The sequence below is a fragment of the Dendrobates tinctorius genome, unplaced genomic scaffold (assembly GCF_039654945.1).
Source record: "Dendrobates tinctorius isolate UK_male_01 unplaced genomic scaffold, ASM3965494v1 ptg000086l, whole genome shotgun sequence".
Classification (NCBI taxonomy): domain Eukaryota; kingdom Metazoa; phylum Chordata; class Amphibia; order Anura; family Dendrobatidae; genus Dendrobates; species Dendrobates tinctorius.
In genome coordinates, this window is record NW_027361754.1 from 31390516 (window position 1) to 31410163 (window position 19648).

A 19648-nucleotide genomic window follows, 5' to 3' on the forward strand; every position below is an offset into this window, starting at 1 on the left:
TGAGAGAAGAGAAAGCAGTACCTGTTGAAGCGCATTGGCGTGAAACTGCTGTCGTCCGTCTTTCAGCATATTGTTCCCGTGCCTATGCCTATGCCTTGTTTATGTGAAATAAAGTAATCGATTTTATGTGAATGGTGAGTGCCATCCTGCTTTCTCTTCTCTCAGTATTGAAACTTCTTTTTTCGATATGGGATTGAGCACCTGTTCTAAATGGGATTAAGGTGGTGTATTTGATGTGGATGTGAAAATACATGTGCTGAAACTAAGGGTATTTTATACATTATACAAACGGTGCCGGATATCTGTTTTCTCTTTTTGTGGATTGTATCCATATAAATGGCCCACAATGTAGAGTCACTTGGTGGCCATTGTGGCTATTATGCTGTCTGTGAAGAGTACTGAGATCATTCTCTGTGGATGCAAGACTCGGAATTACCTGGTTCTTTAAAAAAGAAGATCCCATTGTGCAAAATCTTGTGTGTACATAATAAAGGAGGATGGGCGGTCTTTCATCAGTTTCTAAGTTTTACGGGCATGGACAAAGTATAAACTATCATAATCACTGATGTCCATCCTTGACCTATCGGACCGTGGAGTCACTTTTATTTTTACAATTCCATACCCGGCCTCGGTAAATGCTTTTTCTAGGTCATCCTTAGTTATGGACAAACAGGAAAACCATTTCTCCCCAACATGGTAGAAGGTGCAGTTCAGAACGCTCTGAATTACAATGTGACCTCCTGGTTTAAGAAGCGCCTTAAACTTTTTCAGGGTATTGGTAAAGGCTTCCAGGTCTTTACATGGGGCTTCTAAGCAAAGACAACTAATCAGACAGTCCGCTTCTGGCATGGGCAGAGGGTCATACGGATTCTCTTCAAGAGCATCGCACTGCAACACTTTGGTTACTTTTCTCCTCAATGTTTCTTCCTTTTTCTCCCATTCATTACTGTCAAGAAAAGTTATTTGACAGGTCATTAATTACTTGAATTAATATTTGTTCATTTTTAGTACAGCTCCGTAGATGTGCAGTTTACACTATGAGTTGCAAACAACTCATGCTCTATTGTATGTGACTACTTCCAGCCAACCATCTCGGCACCTGACATCTGCTTCTGTAAATCATGCTCTTTTATGGAAAACTAATTTGACATACACAATTGAATAAAGTTTATTGCATTTTATCATACCAATTTTTTTTTTATCATAGACGAGCCTCATGAAAAGAAGCAAAGAACATGGAGTGGTTAATTTCCTCTACACTGCCCCGGCAGGAATAATAAAGTATTACATGATGCCCTTCTGGGAGTGTTTAATACACGTACAGTGCTACCATGGGAATAATTTAAAATTAGGTGATACTTTAGGTGCTTTCTTTATAACATAGAAGTCCACCATAAATCAAATAAGTCTTTCCAGCTGCTTCTTTCTTGCTTTGTCTGTGTTCAATAAGTAAAGGGAATTAAACTGGTCTTTAACAACTGTGGTGCTGGCTAGGGCTTGTAACAACATAACATCTTGGGGCAAAGCATATAATGACGTTGAGTGAAGCCAAGTCAGCGCCAGAGGTGCCGAAGACCGGACTGATACTGTCGAGATGAAGGTCGATGATCTGTGAAGAGAAGAACTGTAAGGACCAGGTAGGGAACTGCTTTGAATGGTGAGGGCAATGATGAGGTCTGTAGAGACCTCACATTATAACAAGGCACATTTCATTTGCATAGAATATATTTTATGCAACTTGAATTTACCTGCCGAATTGAAGGAAATCTGCTGAATTTTAATTTCGGCAGTTTCGCTCTTTCTTAAAGGAAACCTGTCAGCATAATTTTACATATATAAGCTATGCTATGGTTGTATAGACACTTGTCTTTAAATAAAAATGATACCATTTTTGTAAAGATCCGATAAGCCAGTCATGAGAAATCTAATTTAGAAGCCATATGCAAATCAGGCAGGAAGCGCATCGGAAGCAAAACCCGAGAGCACTTCCAAGTTGATTTCCATGTGGCTTTCACATTAGATTTGTCATGATGGGCTTATTGGATTTCTATTAAAAAAAGATATCATTTTATTGGCGGTCCAATCTATGTAAAAACATGTTCATCGATTGCCTTTAAAGTGGTTGTTAATCTAAATATTGAACTTATAATACCATTTGATATAATATATAGGCAGTGCCAAACTTAGAAGATGATTAACTGGTAAAAAAAAAAGCCTCATTATACCCCAATCTATAAACGAGGAAATCCAAAGATAATTCCCTGGTTTACTTGTATGTACGGTTTTATAGGATGGAGCCTGTTTTATTTTAATAATTCAACATCAAAAACACGAGCAGCACTGGGGAACCCTTCTTTAATCTTCCCGATAATATAATCTGGGCATGGAGCCGAGCACTCTGGACACATGGGCAATGAATATCTTATTTTCTTAGCTGCCAACAATGTTACTTTAAATTAGCTTATTTAGGCTATTAAGACTGAATACTCTTAGAGGAACAGCCTAAAGCACCCTTACCCCTAGGTAAAATCTGTAGTAGGGTCACCCTTGCCATGAACCATTAGTAATGTTACTGGCATCGCCTTGGGTTGCAAAGGAACCTTTGGACAACTCATGCATTAGGGTAGGATGCAACTGGTGCACCTCTGCATCCCTTATGGCTACACTATTGGCCCCGTTTTGACCAAAAAGAGAGGTCAAGATAATAAAAATGGATTAGCAATAAAAGGTCAGGACATGACTACAGGAATACTCAAATTGATCAATAAAGAAAGTCTTGATGGTTGATGCAGAAGTAATACCACATTGCTTCTAGAATTTCCTGATTGCTTACGGTGGCTGGACTAGGAAAATGCTGGCAATGGATATTGGAACGTAATAATGAACTGGAACAGTCCACACACAATGGAATATTAATTATATTTGTGTCTGTCCGACTTTGAAGGATGCAATTAAGTTAAAAAAAATTCTCATGCAACGCATCTTAAGATATAACATCTCAAGCCATGGCGAAAGAGAAGGACACATCAGATCAGTTTTACAGATGATCAACAGAATATAAAATTACACCTAGAATGAAGTGCCAGGGGAAGAGTCTTGAGGAGATCATTTGCATATTCCCAGTGCCTTCTGGGATAAGTGAAGAGTCTCCGCGAGCTCAACGATCACTGGGTTTTGGCCGTTGCAGCTGAAAAGAGGAAATCGGAAAACCAGGGAAAGAGTCTTGAGGAGATCATTTGCATATTCCCAGTGCCTTCTGGGATAAGTGAAGAGTCTCCGCGAGCTCAACGATCACTGGGTTTTGGCCGTTGCAGCTGAAAAGAGGAAATCGGAAGTGAAGTGAATTTTGGCTCATCTTTCATCGGTTTTAAGAAATCTCAATATGGAAGAGGCCAGGAGCCATTTGGTGAGCTGCATTTCTTGCTACATGTTCACAAACTTACCAGTGGAAAAGCCAAACTTCACATGCCACAAATGCAAGCTTGTGTCCCTGTTGGAGGAAAAGTTGCAAAATCTCGAAGAGAGGTTAGCTACGTTGAAGATCATTAAGGAAGGTGAAGAGTTCTTAGACGCAGAATTATCTCTTCATGTTGCAGAAAGAGAAGAAATTCGAAGTGCACCTGAAGAAACAGAGGAATGGAGACATGTGACCCAGAGAAGCAGGAGGATCAGGAGGCAGTCAGCACCCATACTTCTCAGGAACCAGTACCAGGCTCTCACGCAGGAAAACGAAGAAGAAATACATCAGGATAAGACTTTGCCCACAAACAGCAACCTTGTACACCTTCAGAGTCCTCCTGGATGGAGAAAGAAAAATGTTGTGAAGAAGAAACGGAGAGTGATGGTCATGGGGGATTCCCTGTTGAGAGGAACAGAGGCCGCTATCTGCAGACCGGATATAACTTCAAGAGAAATGTGCTGTCTTCCAGGTGCCAAAATTAAAGATGTGTCTGACAGGATATCAGGACTCTTCAGACCTACAGATGACTACCCATTCCTGCTACTACATGTGGGGACAAATGACACTGCAAGAAACGACCTGGAAACAATCTGCAGAGACTTTGAAGACTTAGGCAAGAAAGTGAAAGAACTGGGAGCGCAGGTGGTCTTCTCTTCCATCCTCCCAGTGGATGGCAATGGAACAAGGAGGTGGAATAAGATTCTGCAGGTGAACATCTGGCTACGTTGATGGTGCCGTCAGCAACGATTTGGATTTATGGATCACGGAGTGAATTACCTTTACGATGGACTACTTGCTAGAGATGGGGTGCTCCTTACGAAGACTGGAAAACATGTATTTGGAAGTCGCCTTGCTACACTTGAAAGGAGAGCTTTAAACTAGAACAACATGGGAAGGGAAGCAAAAGACCAGAAAAAGCCATACACCTGACAAATGCTACTGAGAACTCTGCTATTAGAAGTGGAAAGGAAGAACAAAGACAAAAGAATCTAATTAATAAAAATATTGGCGAAAGAGAAACCAATCACAAACTAAAATGTTTCTATACTAATGCACAAAGCATGGGCAACAAACAAGGAGAATTGGAACTACTAACACAGGAAAAGAAATGTGATGTCATTGGAATCACTGAAACTTGGTGGGACAATACACATGATTGGAATACAAGACTAGAAGGATACAACTTATTTGCAAGAAACAGACTTGATAAACGAGGAGGAAGTGTCGCATTGTATGTTAGAAACGCGTATATCTGCACAGAGATTGAAACTTCAGAGACTGGGAGTTCTGTGGAAACTGTTTGGGTAAGAATACAAGGACAGAACAATGGAAAGGACACCATTGTAGGCATTTACTACAGACCGCCTGTGCAAGCTGAAGATATGGATGAACTCTTTATGCATCAAATGGCCAAGTTCTCCAAAAAATATGACATAGTTGTCATGGGAGATTTCAACTATCCAGACATTTGTTGGGAATCTCTCTCAGGCAAAACTAACAGGTCAAGGAAATTCTTATCCTCTCTTGCTGACAACTTTATCTTCCAAAAGGTAAGGGAGAAAACAAGGGGAACTGCTACCTTGGATCTAATCCTTATAAACAGGGAGGAAATGGTTGAGGAGGTAAAAGTGGCTGGGACCCTAGGAGGTAGCGACCATGCTATTTTAGAATTTTGGATAACTAGAGGAGGAAGACCTGTGAAGACTCAGACGTCAAGGTTAGATTTCAGAAAGGCAGATTTTAAGGGATTCAGAAAGAGAATTGGAGGGATCCAATGGCTGGATATCCTTAAAGACAAAAATGTCCAGGAAGGATGGGAAATTATGAAAAATGAAATTCTCAAAGCACAATTGTTAACAATTCTGAAAAGAGGGAAGAATAGGTAGCATTTAAGGAAGCCAGGATGGATGAACACAGAACTTAAGCACATGCTAAAAAGGAATAAAAAAATGTTTATAAAATGGAAAGAGGGAGGCATATCTAAAGAAGAATACAATGCTGTCTGCAGAACCTGCGGGCACAAATCAGATTATCTAAAGCTGACAATGAATTGAGGCTTGCAAGAGATGTCAAAAGCAATAATAAAGGATTTTGGGGATATGTCAAAAGTAAAAGAAAAGTCAAAGATGCTATAGGATTTTTACAGGATGAAAATGATGAAATGGTAAGACAGGATGTTGAGAAGGCCGAACTTTTAAATTCCTATTTTGCATCGGTTTCCTCTCAGACAGGAAATGTAACATCAACTGTTCTTCATTGTCCTATTAAGGGAATAGAAGAATCCAGGATATCTATAAACAGAAAGATAGTGAGGAAACACTTAGCTAACCTAAATGAATTCAAGTCTCCAGGTCCAGATGAATTACACCCCAGATTACTGAAGGAGATAGCAGAAGAAATTTTTGAACCCCTGTCCATAATGTTTGAAAATTCTTGGAGAACAGAAGTCCCAGAAGACTGGAGAAGAGCAAATGTTGTTCCTATCTTCAAAAAGGGAAGAAGGTGGACCCAGGCAACTATAGGCCGGTGAGTCTGACTTCTATACCAGGAAAGATCTTTGAACAAATTATTAAACAACATGTATGTCAGTACCTGGATAAGAATGAAGTGATTAAACAGAGTCAGCATGGGTTTGTAACTAATAAGTCATGTCAGACTAACTTAATTTCCTTCTATGACGGAATCACTGATTGGGTGGATCAAGGAAATGCTGTAGATATAGTATATCTTGACTTCAGCAAAGCATTTGACAAAGTATCTCATACAATCCTTATTGAAAAAATGACTAAGTATGGAATGGACAAGGCAACTGTTAGGTGGATTCATAACTGGCTTAGTGATCGGACCTAGAGTGGTCGTTAATGGCTGCACATTCAGTTGGAAAAATGTCTCAAGTGGGGTACCACAGGGCTCTGTCTTGGGCCCTGTATTGTTCAACATCTTTATCAACGATTTAGATGAAGGAATTCAGTGTAAACTGATTAAATTTGCTGATGACACAAAGCTAGGAGGGATAGCTAATACTAGAGAAGAGAGAGAGAGGATTCAAAAAGATGTAAATAAACTGGAGAAGTGGGCAGCAACTAACAGAATGGTTTTTAACAGGGAAAAATGCAAAGTACTACATCTGGGCAATAAAAATGAAAAAAGCATATACAGAATGGGAGGAATAGGCCTAAGCAACAGCACATGTGAAAAAGACTTGGGTATACTAATAGATCACAGACTGAATATGAGTCAACAGTGTGATGCAGCAGCAAAAAAGGCAAATGCAATTCTAGGATGTATTAACAGAAGCATACAGTCTAGATCACGTGAAGTCATTATTTCCCTCTACTCCTCTTTGGTCAGACCTCATCTGGAATATTGTGTCCAGTTTTGGGCACCACATTTTAAAAAAGACATCAACAAACTGGAGCAAGTTCAGAAAAGAGCAACCAGAATGCTGACCGGTCTGCAAACCCTGTCTTATGAGGAAAGGTTGCAGAATTTGGGATTGTTTAGTTTGCAAAAGAGAAGACTGAGAGGAGACTTAATAGCTGTCTACAAATATCTAAAGGGTTGTCACATTGTAGAAGGATCAACTTTATTCTCATTTGCACAAGGAATGACTAGAAGCAATGGGATGAAACTGAATGGGAGGAGACACAGATTAGATGTTAGAAAAAACTTTTTGACAGTTAGAGTGATCAATGAGTGGAACAAGCTGCCATGAGAAGTGGTGAGTTCTCCTTCAATGGAAGTCTTCAAACAGAGGCTGGACAGACATCTGACTGGGATGATTTAGCGAATCCTGCTTTGAGCAGGGGGTTGGACCAGATGGCCTAGGAGGTCCCTTCTAACTCTATGATTCTATGATTCTATCCACACAGAGGTGAGCTTTTTCATTGCTTTTGTGATATTTTAAGACATTATGTAGCTGCAACTTGCATAATGGCATGTGAAACCCTTACGTAGATGGAGGCTTTCTGTGCATTGCTACATGGCAATTCCCTATGGGATCATAGTTCAGAGGTCTTTTTCCCTTTCTATGTATTATGTCTAGAGAAGAATAATCTCATACTTGAGCATCAAATGGACAATGCCATAGTATTTTATTAAAATACAGCAGAAAAAAATCCCTATATGCCTCTATATAGACATATGTGACATACAGTACATCAACATATACTCAATGCTTGCAGAAAACTGCAATTTTATATTTCTATAATTTTCTCTTTTATGTACCTGTTGCCTTCCAGTTCACACACAAATTTGACAATATGAGTCCAGTCCAGGGCATCAGGGTCCTTTCTCAGCCACTTGTTTAGTTGTTTTCGATTTTGCTCAAGAAAATCAGAAGTTATGATATTGTTGAACACTTCGCAGGCAGAGAGCAGATGATAAATTGTGGGACCGGCTCCAAAGTCGATTAATGTGTCTCCTTTCACATTTCCTTAGGAATAAAATGGAATAGAAATGATAAAAGATGAGCAACAATTTTGTGTAAACACGACTTGGGCCTCATGCACGTGAATGTTGCACCCCATAGTTCAGTTGCCACGGTGACATTGCCTCCCTCTAAGGGGTGATGTCATGTCTGGAGGCAGGGGTGGTCCCCATGCCAGGTAACACAGTGTACATGTCAATTCCTGCTCCAGGCCAGAAAGGGGAGCTTCCCTATAAATTCTGGACAGCAGTTGGGGTTAGTGAGTCAGAAAGAAGTCAGCTGAGAGAGTAAACAGGAGAGTTGTCATGGAAACGGTAGCCAGTTGGAGCTCGTGACAGGACAGTGAGAGAGGAGAGTTAACACTTGGTCTGTGGAGAGGGAAGAGCAGAGACAAGGGGCTCTGGGGAACAAAAATTGTATATAGCTGACCCCAGAGCAGAGCGCCGATAAAAACGGACGCCAGAGTCCTTGGCTGGGTGGGTGCTGTATGCCCTAATAGCCGAATCTGGAGAGCAGGGGACTGCAAGCTCCATAGCCACACCGAACACCTGAAGGCATGTTAGCAGACCAAGAGCCCGGGGCTGACAGTGAAAAGGACAATGGCCATGATATAGGCTCATGCTTTCTGCCATACAGGTTAGAAACCATCACACAGGAGAGGACCGCAGCTTAGCTACAAGCAGCAGGGACCGGAAAAGAGAGTGCAGAAGGAAGGTCCCTAACCCCACCTCACAGAGTGGATCCCCTGAATGCCTCCAGGCAAGCTGGAGTCAATCCATCATCTGTAATTGGAACCCCAGATTGCATCTACTTTCAAGTAAAAGGTAAAGAAAACTGCACCTCTCTGTGTCCTTCATTTATTCTCTGCACCCCAACGTTCACCACCATCTGAACAATCAAATATATTTGCCCTGGGGCCTCACTCTACCCGTGGGGAGCTGAACCATCTTTGCTGAGTCACCATTAGCCCCAGTGGACCAAAACCGCAGCGTTGGCCACCCATTGCCGAACACCATGGGTGGTGTCATGATTAAACACCACATAATTATCCTCTATTTTATGACACTTCCAGGGCCACGGAAACGGATCACAGCCCCGTGACATCCCCCATTGAATTGCTCGGTCCGATTCCGTATACCCCATGGCCTTGGTGGGCGCGTCACATGTAGCAGAGCTATGTAAGGGGGTGGGCTAGAATTACCTCCTTGCTTCCCTTCCTCTAATTGTCTTCCATTTGTTAATGTTTTATTATGCTAATTTTGGTAATGTTTGTGATTAATATTTGCTGTACTACTACATAGTAATATGTATTATCGCTCACACTTATGATACTGCCACATTCATACATGTGTTACCATTCTTTGAAGAACTGTATTATTGTGATGAGCAAAGCAGGATTTAGGGCTCCAGTGTTGAATAGCAAGGCCTTTTAGTATGATAATGAGATAAGGCCCAAAACAGAACTTCAAAGCCTGAGTAGGAGCCACATCAGCATGGGGCAGGGAGGCGCCTGGGGGCTTCAATTAGAATATACCTGTCAGTTTGACACAGAAATATGCATCCATTGTCTCTCCCAGCTGCCCCGACTCCATCCTAGGATCATGGATTATGAGCACATCTTTCGACTTATGGACTTATGAAAAATATCCGAGTGACCCTGAGGAAATTGTGCATCTGGCAGTGTGACTCCTGAGGCGGTGAGGGTTCTGGGGCCTGAGATACATAGATTGGCCCTCCACAGCGACCCAATGGGGCCATGTTTGCTCTCCACACGACAGGCAAAACAAACCGCATTCACTGGTACCTCTCATGTCCTGATCCGAACATGCTGTTGAAAGTTACCCCCTTTCTTAGATATTGGGAATAAGTTCTGCAGGGAGCTAAAGGGTGGAGATTATTAGCCCACCCTCTGACACAGGGGGAGGGACCTACCATGCTTAACTAGCAGCACATGGCAGAGAGCCTCTCACACTCACAGAGGAACCAGACAATGATGATCTAAGAAGGAACTGGGGACAGATCTGCCAAGGGGAGCAGCGGCCCATGCTTTGGGGTCTGTCCGGCAACTAAGATTCTTGTACCTATGGACTGCAGAGCTCCCGGCACCCACATGCAACCTACAATCTGATAAATTGACCTCCAGCTTAATATCTCTAATTCTTGTACCCTTATTGTTATATTTTACTCTGACTGAAAATCCATTGTAATTCCATTGTATAGCTTACTGTATATTTCTGTAATTATCTAGTGCGCCCTTAAGGCAATTAAACCATAAAATTAATCTTGGGCTGATGCTTTTACTCTGATTACGAATCTCAGAATACCCAGCGGGTAACAGGACATCCTCCCCGGCGGTCATTTGCTCTAGGTGCAGTTCCCTTACTGACCTGAGAGACAAAGGGGGCACCGGAGAGCTGTGCCTGTGTAGTTACGCCACATTGGTGACGTGGGAGGAACGGGTCCTGTTTCCTCCACATTTGGTGGCAGCGATGGGATCAGAGTAATAGTGTGCATGGGACCCCTACTCCCAGACACTAGAGACTACCAGCGGTAACTTTCACTGCTGGGGTCTTAAGGTCAGCCCAGCACTCTACGGTCAGAGTGCAAATATAATAAGTTGTGTGCGAGGTCAGGGTTGCAACTGTGTCAGTAACCAGAGGTTCCCATGATGGTGGAAGGCACCAGGAGTAAGGCAAAGGGGGAGGCCAACGCTATGGTCTTTGAGGAGGTGGTGGAGGACAATACTAATGAAGGTGAGGGGAAGCTCAGCCAGGGCTCCCCAAGGAGCCAGCCCCCCGTGCTCAGTCCCGCAGTGGACTGCCCACCACCTGCCCGCCCCAGCCTGTCCAGATCAGAGGCCCTTTTCCAAGCAGCTATGGCAGAGCTTTAGGCTGGTAACGACGCCACCAATGACAGACTCCTGGTGGCGGCAGAGAAAGCAGCGGAACGTGAGCAAGTGGCGGCAGAGAAAGCAGCAGAGCGTGAGCATGCCGAACGTGTGCTGCAGGCTGCAGAATGCCGTGAAGCTGCGGAGTGCCGGCACCGACTGGAGATGGCTCAGCACGGGCTCCTGCTGGACGCTCCAGCCCCACCGGGGACCAAGGCTTCCAAGGTCCGGGTGGAGGACTTTCCCCTGCTTGAAAAGTATGGAGACATGGATTCCTTTCTGCTGGCCTTTGAGAGAACCTGCCTCCAACACCATCTGGCCCTGGATCAGTGGGCAAGGTACCTGACCCCCCGTTTGAGGGGTAAGTCCCTGGACGTTTTGGGGGACTTACCTGCCGGGGAGGAGGAGGACTACAACAGCATCAAGCGGGCCCTGATCCAGCACTACAACCTCACCCTGGAGTCGTACCGCAGGAAGTTCCGGAGCCTGCAGCGGGGCTCAAAGGACACCTGGACCGACCACATGTGGGCACTGCTGAGAGCTGCGGAGCACTGGACCTCAGGTCTAGATCTCACCACCCGCCAGGAGGTCCAGGAACTGTTCGTCACGGAGCAGTTCTTGTGGAACTGCCCAGAGGACCTCCAGCAGTTCCTCCGTGACCGGAAACCAAAGGGGGCTTCTGTTATGAGCTCATTTTCTGCTCCTCCAGTTGAGAGTTCTCCTTCTGTTCTCCCTCTGGTGGTGACAGGAGGTAGTGAGGTTGGTTTAAGTGGTAGTGATCTGCCACCTGATGAGAAGGATAACGATTGGATCTCTGGAGTATCAGACTGGATATAAGACATCCGACGCCCTATCCTGCTGCTGGTGATTCAGTCTGCTTCTCAGGTCTTGGACTTCAGCTCTCTTCCAGTCTTCTTAAGTTAAGTTTGTTTTTTGCTAATGTTCACACTTGTGCTTGTTGGTCAATTCAGTTTCTTGTGTGTCAGCTTGCCCCTGCTGGGGCTATGCTGAACTTCCACTCCTATTTATCGGTATTTGCCAATTTGCCTTTTTGTCCCTTATTAGATTGGCCTCTTTTTGCTCTGTTTCAGAATATTTCAGAGTGCTGATATAGTGGGAGAAGTCTAGTGACTTCAGGATTAATTTTGCTATCAGACGTGTTGGACATTATTTTTGGTAGGGTTTTTTGGCAGATTGCAGACAGTGGCTTTACTTTCCTGTCCTTTCTAGTTAGTCGGGCCCCATCGTTTGCTCAGCCTTTTTTCCTGCCTGTGTATGTGTTTTCATCTTGCTTCACAGTCAATACATGTGTGGGGGCTCTCTTTTCCTTTGGGGTCTGCACTGGGGCAGTTAGTTTTCCATTTTATTACTTTAGGTTTATGTAGTCCTCCGGCGGTGACGAGGCATCTGGGAACAACGTAGGGGCGCTCCACTGCTACTGTTGGTTGTGTGGTTGGGATCGGGGATCTGCAATCTGCATAGTGACCAACCTCTATGGTTTTCTGGGACTTAGCTTTTTGTTGTTCCTCCTCGGTGACCCATTTATAACAGGCTTCTGCTACAGCCGTCCTGGCAGATGAGTATGCAAACAACAGTGCATCCGAGCCAAAGAAGCCTGCCAGCAGCACCTGGAGAGGGGGGTAAGCCCAATCCTGCCCCGTCCCCCCAGCCCCCAGAGTGCAAGGGGTGTACCCCCTGCTGCCCTCTCCAGGCCAGGAGCAGAACTCAGATGTTGTCATCATTGCAACCAACCGGGACACTTTAAGGCTGCGTGTCCCCAGCGCCAGAAGGCCCCATCCCTGTCCCAGAAACCGTCCACTTTTTTGTGTGTGGCAGGGGGTGGTGGGAGGTCCCTGGACAATTACCAACCAGTCACCATCGGCCGCTCAGCGGTCATGGGACTGCGGGACACAGTCGCTGAATGAACCCTGGCACGTCCTGAGGTGGTGTCCCCTCAAGACTTGGTGCCTGGGAAGACCCTTTCCATCCCCGGAATTGGAGGTGTTGAACTGGTGCTGCCCGTCGCCAAGGTGTTTTTGGACTGGGGCGCTGGGAGGTGAATGCGGGAGGTGGGAGTAACGCCAAATATTCATGCCAATGTGTTGCTTGGGACCGATTTGGGGTGGCTAGTGTCTCAGTATATGGCCACTGAACCCCCAAGTCCGGCTCCCCAAGAATGTCATGACTCTACTGTGAATGCTAAGGTTAATGTGTTGAATGTGCCTCCAACAGTGGAGGTGGGAGTAACGCCTAATATTCCTGCCAATGTGTTCCTTGGGACCGATTTGGGGTGGCTAGTGTCTCAGTATATGGCCACTGAACCCCCAAGTCCGGCTCCCCAAGAATGTCATGACTAGAGTTGAGCGAAACGGGTCGAAAAAATTCAAAAGTCGCCGACTTTTGGCAAAGTCGGGTTTCATGAAACGAAACCCGACCCTAGGATGAGGTCGGCCACGAGGTCGGCGACTTACGCGCCAAAGTCGCGTTTCAAAAGTTTGTTTTGCGCTCTTTTTCAGCCAATCAGGATCCACGGACACTGTGGGCAACGTGATGACCTAGGCACGGGTCACCACCATCTTTCAGAAGGGCATGCAAGTGATTGGCTTGCTTTGGTGGGCGTCACAGGGGGTATAAAAGGGCGTGCACGCCGACCGCCATCTTACTTCTGCCGATCTTAGTATAGGGAGAGGTTGCTGCTGATTCTGTAGGGAGAGCGTTAGGCAGGGAAGAAGACAAAAGAACTGCTTCTGCTGCTAGCGATTTGGCCTGCACAACACACAAGTCACTGTGTGTGCAGTGCAAGGGGAGGCTATATTGTGGTGTATCAGTGGTGTTAGTTGTTGGGCTGCCTTCTAAGGCTTCCTGACACGCTGGCATTGCTGTTTACCCACTGCTCCGCAAACTGCTTTTTTAAAAGCAATCCAATCTCCCTTATCCTCTAGTCACTTTGGTCACAGCTGTGCCATCGAGCGTGTCACATAGCGCTCAGATATCAGTGGGCCTCACACAATCCACAAGTGTCCAGTGTCCAAAAGTGTACGCAGAGATTCAAAATCTCCATTATCCTCTTGTCACTTTGGTCACAGGCAGCTGTGCCATCGAGCGTGTCACATAGCGCTCAGATATCAGTGGGCCTCACACAATCCACAAGTGTCCAGTGTCCAAAAGTGTACGCAGAGATTCAAAATCTCCATTATCCTCTCGTCACTTTGGTCACAGGCAGCTGTGCCATCGAGCGTGTCACATAGCGCTCAGATATCAGTGGGCCTCACACAATCTACAAGTGTCCAGTGTCCAAAAGTGTACGCAGAGATTCAAAATCTCCATTATCCTCTCGTCACTTTGGTCACAGGCAGCTGTGCCATCGAGCGTGTCACATAGCGCTCAGATATCAGTGGGCCTCACACAATCTACAAGTGTCCAGTGTCCAAAAGTGTACGCAGAGATTCAAAATCTCCATTATCCTCTCGTCACTTTGGTCACAGGCAGCTGTGCCATCGAGCGTGTCACATAGCGCTCAGATATCAGTGGGCCTCACACAAACTACAAGTGTCCAGTGTCCAAAAGTGTACGCAGAGATTCAAAATCTCCATTATCCTCTCGTCACTTTGGTCACAGGCAGCTGTGCCATCGAGCGTGTCACATAGCGCTCAGATATCAGTGGGCCTCACACAATCTACAAGTGTCCAGTGTCCAAAAGTGTACGCAGAGATTCAAAATCTCCATTATCCTCTCGTCACTTTGGTCACAGGCAGCTGTGCCATCGAGCGTGTCACATAGTGCTCAGATATCAGTGGGCCTCACACAATCTACAAGTGTCCAGTGTCCAAAAGTGTACGCAGAGATTCAAAATCTCCATTATCCTCTCGTCACTTTGGTCACAGGCAGCTGTGCCATCGAGCGTGTCACATAGCGCTCAGATATCAGTGGGCCTCACACAATCTACAAGTGTCCAGTGTCCAAAAGTGTACGCAGAGATTCAAAATCTCCATTATCCTCTCGTCACTTTGGTCACAGGCAGCTGTGCCATCGAGCGTGTCACATAGCGCTCAGATATCAGTGGGCCTCACACAATCTGCAAGTGTCCAGTGTCCAAAAGTGTACGCAGAGAATCAAAATCTCCATTATCCTCTCGTCACTTTGGTCACAGGCAGCTGTGCCATCGAGCGTGTCACATAGTGCTCAGATATCAGTGGGCCTCACACAATCCACAAGTGTCCAGTGTCCAAAAGTGTACGCAGAGATTCAAAATCTCCATTATCCTCTCGTCACTTTGGTCACAGGCAGCTGTGCCATCGAGCGTGTCACATAGCGCTCAGATATCAGTGGGCCTCACACATTCCACAAGTGTCCAGTGTCCAAAAGTGTACGCAGAGATTCAAAATCTCCATTATCCTCTCGTCATTTTGGTCACAGGCAGCTGTGCCATCGAGCGTGTCACATAGCGCTCAGATATCAGTGGGCCTCACACAATCCACAAGTGTCCAGTGTCCAAAAGTGTACGCAGAGATTCAAAATCTCCATTATCCTCTCGTCACTTTGGTCATAGGCAGCTGTGCCATCGAGCGTGTCACATAGCGCTCAGATATCAGTGGGCCTCACACAATCCACAAGTGTCCAGTGTCCAAAAGTGTACGCAGAGATTCAAAATCTCCATTATCCTCTCGTCACTTTGGTCACAGGCAGCTGTGCCATCGAGCGTGTCACATAGCGCTCAGATATCAGTGGGCCTCACACAATCCACAAGTGTCCAGTGTCCAAAAGTGTACACAGAGATTCAAAATCTCCATTATCCTCTCGTCACTTTGGTCACAGGCAGCTGTGCCATCGAGCGTGTCACATAGCGCTCAGATATCAGTGGGCCTCACACAATCCAAAAGTGTCCACTGTCCACAAGTGTGTGCAGAAATTCTAAATCTCCCCTGTCCTATAGACACCTTTTACCTTGTTTTACATTACTATATAGTTTGTTGGATTTTGTCTACATTTCTACCAAAAATGAGGAAGGCTGGTGGAAGAGGCCGTGGAATTGGGCGGGGGTTGGCAGCTGGTAATGATGGTGTTGGTGGTGGATCTGATGGTAGTGGCAAGAGCAAAATAGGACCGAATGCAGGAGGTGCTGACCCTGCGTCATCGTCTGGCTACATAAGGCCTCGAACGCTTAGTTTTCTAGGAGTTGGCAAACCGCTTTTAAAGGCAGAGCATCAGGAAAAAGTTTTGTCTTACATTGCTGACTCAGCCTCCAGCTCTATCGCCTCCTCTTCTTCAGTTGTAAAAAGTAAAAGCACTGAGTCGTCATTGGAGGCTCATGTTCATGAGCCACACCTTTCCTTGTGTCCTTCACCCCAACCAAGATTGAAGGATGACGCAGGCCATACTACTGATTACTCCATGGAGCTGTTTTCACATACCATGCCTGGATTATCAAGTCAAATGGTGAATTACCCAGGCCAAGATGAATCTGACATGGAGTGCACTGATGCACAGCCGCTGATGGATGATTCTGCTGGTACATTCACTCAGAGCACTACATTGTCCTCGCAGTGTACAGAGCCAGATTTTGACCCTGATGAGACTCAGGTGCCCCTTCCCGCACACTATACCACCATACACGGTGACACAGAGAAAGGTGCACATGACATAGAAGAGGAGGTGATGGATGACCCAGTTGTTGACCCAGATTGGCATCCATTGGGGGAAGAAGGTGCTGCTTCCAATAGCTCAGATGAGGAGCATCCACAGCAGACATCGACATCGCAACAGCTGTTATCTGGCAGGCCCGGAGCACTCCAAAGACAGGTTCCAAACATCAAAAGAGTTGCTGGACAGCTTGTCCAGAGGGTCAAAAGATCACAGCGTGCTAGGCCGCAAAATGTCTGCCAAAGTAGGAAGAGTGCAGTGTGGCACTTTTTTGAACAAAATCCTCATGATCAGGCCAAGGTTATCTGTAAGAAGTGCGCAAAGACCTTTAGCCGAGGGAAAAATCTGAAAAATTTGAATACCAGTTGCATGCTTAGACATTTAACCAGCATGCACTTGCAAGCGTGGACACAACACCAAACCTCAAGTGCCACATGTGCAACTGATCACAACGAAGGTAGTCAGAAACGCTACATTGTTTCCCCCACTGTAAGCCCACCGGTTAGCACAGCAGCAAATGTTGAGGTGTCGTTGCAAGGCCACAGCAGTCAGGGAATCCCACTGTTATATCAACGAAAGACTGATTCTAGGCCATCAGAAAGAACACCAACTCCATCACCATCATCAACCCTCTCTCAGTCCGCCCTGTCCACCGCTACTTCCACCATATGCAGCTCTCAAGTGCAGCTCACCCTCCCAGACACTATGAGTAGGTCAAGAAAGTACTCAGTCTCTCATCCGCGTACACTGGGTTTGAACGCCCACATTGCCAAACTAATCTCGTTTGAGATGATGCCCTTTCGGTTGGTGGAAAGCACAGCTTTCCGCGAACTCATGGCCTATGCAGTACCACGCTATGACCTACCCAGTCGCCACTTCTTCTCTCGCAAAGCCATCCCAGCCCTCCACCATCATGTGAAAGACCGCATTGTCCATGCACTCAAGCAGTCAGTGAGCGGAAAGGTGCACCTCACAACTGATGCATGGTCCAGTCGGCATGGCCAGGGCCGTTACGTGTCCATCACTGCGCACTGGGTTAATGTGGTGGATGCAGGGTCCACAGGGGACAGCGGTGGTGGGACAGTGCTGCCTAGCCCACGGTATAGGAAACAGTTGGCTGTAGGCGTTCGACCCTCCTCCTCCTCCTCCTCCTCCAGAAGCGAAAGCTCGTCCACAGAGCGCAGTCGTACGAGCACTCCATCTGCAGCTGCCACTGTTGTACACGATGTGTCCCCCTATCGAGCAGCTAGTGGAAAGCGTCAGCAGGCTGTGTTGCAGATGATGTGTTTGGGCGACAGACACACCGCCGAGGTGCTGGCCGAGTACTTGAAGCGACAAACTGAGTCATGGCTGGGCAGTGTACATCTTGAGGCAGGCAAGGTAGTTAGTGATAACGGCCGTAATTTTGTGGCAGCCATAGCCCTTTCAAAACTCAGCCACATACCTTGCTTGGCTCACACATTGAACCTGGTGGTGCAGTGCTTCCTCAAAAATTATCCGGAGTTAACAGCCCTGCTCCAGAAGGTGCGAAGACTGTGCGCGCACATCCGCCGGTCGCCTGTACACTCCGTTCGTATGCAGAAGCTGCAGCGATTGCTCCACCTTCCCAACCACCGCCTCATTATCGACATTGCAACAAGGTGGAACTCCACCCTGCACATGGTGGAGCGGCTGTGCGAGCAGAGGCAGGCCATAATGCATTTGTGGGAGGATACACGGCCAGGCACTTTGCGAGCAGACATGGAGTTGACAGGCGTGCAGTGGTCGAAGCTGAAAGACCTTTGTAAAGTCCTTCAGTGTTTTGAGGAATGCACACGGCTGGTAAGCGCAGACGACGCCATCCTAAGCATGAGCATCCCACTTATGCGTCTGCTCATGCAAACTTTGACGCACCTTAAGGAGCAGGCGTCTGCAGCCAATGTTGATGAGGAGGAAGAGGAGGAGGGAATCCTTGATGACATTCAGCCATTGTCTGCTCAGGGACCTCTCCTGGACGAAGTGGAGGAAGAAGAGGAGGAGGAGGAGGATGATGGGGATGATTACTTAGGGGAGGAGGATGCATCTCGTGGGGCAAGTGAAAATGTTGGCGTGGCAAGGTCTGGTACAGGGTTTGTGCGTGACTGGAGGGATGTGGATTTGCCAGAAAGTGCTCCTCCACCCAGCACTCGCAGTGCATCATTGACACCGGGAACATTGGCCCACATGTCAGATTATGCCTTGCGGATCCTAAAAAGGGACCCCCGCATTGCCAAAATGATGAACGATGACGACTACTGGTTGGCCAGCATCCTGGATCCACGCTATAAAGGCAAATTACAAAACATCATGCCACAGGAGAACCTTGACCTAATATTGGCTAATAAACAAGCAACTCTGGTAAATCGGTTGCTTGAGGCATTCCCAGCACACAGCAGCGGTGATGGTTCTCACACGAGCCGTACGGGCCGGGGGCAGCTTGGCAGAGGTGTTCGTGGTGCACACAGCAGAAGTGGCGTTGGAGACAGGGGTTTCATGACAATGTTGTGGACTGATTTTTCAAATACCGCTCACACAACTGGTAATACTGCATCGATGGAAAGTGACAGGAGACAGCAGTTGTCAACTATGGTTACAAACTACTTTTCCTCCCATATCGATGTTCTCCCACACAGGTCATTCCCCTTTGACTATTGGGCCGCTAAACTGGACACCTGGCCTGAATTGGCCCAATATGCCTTACAGGAGCTCGCTTGCCCAGCTGCAAGTGTGCTATCGGAAAGAGTCTTCAGTGCAGCTGGATCAATCCTTACAGAAAAAAGGACCCGTCTGTCAACCCAAAATGTGGATGATCTAACCTTCATTAAAATGAACCACGCATGGGTTTCCAAGGATTTTGTCCCACCTTCCCCTGATGACACATAGGGTGACAGAAAAATGGCTTGCTTTGGTCTACCTCTTCCTGGTACTTCACCTATTTCGCCTTTTGCATCAGCTGAATGTCCAACATCAACATATGCCACTTTCTAAAACTCCCTAACTGTGCTGCCTCCCCCCCCATGGCCGGGGTCACCACCTACCGCATGACACCGTGCGAGTGCCGTTGCCCTGGACAGGTGGGTAGGCCGACTCTTGGGCGCGGGCACTGGCACAGGGTCCCTCATAGTGCAATCAAGTGTCTCTGACGGCGGTGGTGCACACCCGCCGTCAGACACACCGCTGTACTATGAGGGGCCCAGTGCCAGTACCGACGCCC

The 19648-nt window shown here is 46.5% G+C and overlaps 1 protein-coding gene across 1 annotated transcript in view; it reads right to left on the bottom strand.

Moving 5' to 3' along the window:
• Positions 1-216: 216 nt before the first annotated feature.
• LOC141098058 (indolethylamine N-methyltransferase-like) overlaps positions 217-19648 on the bottom strand; it is a 34938-nt gene continuing 15506 nt past the window's right edge. The window contains exons 2-3 of the mRNA XM_073585643.1: positions 7688-7895; positions 217-946 (exon numbers count right to left, since the gene is read on the bottom strand). Of these exons, the coding sequence (XP_073441744.1) occupies positions 520-946; positions 7688-7895 (635 nt within the window). The 3' untranslated portion in view covers positions 217-519. The remainder of the gene's footprint in view (positions 947-7687; positions 7896-19648) is intronic.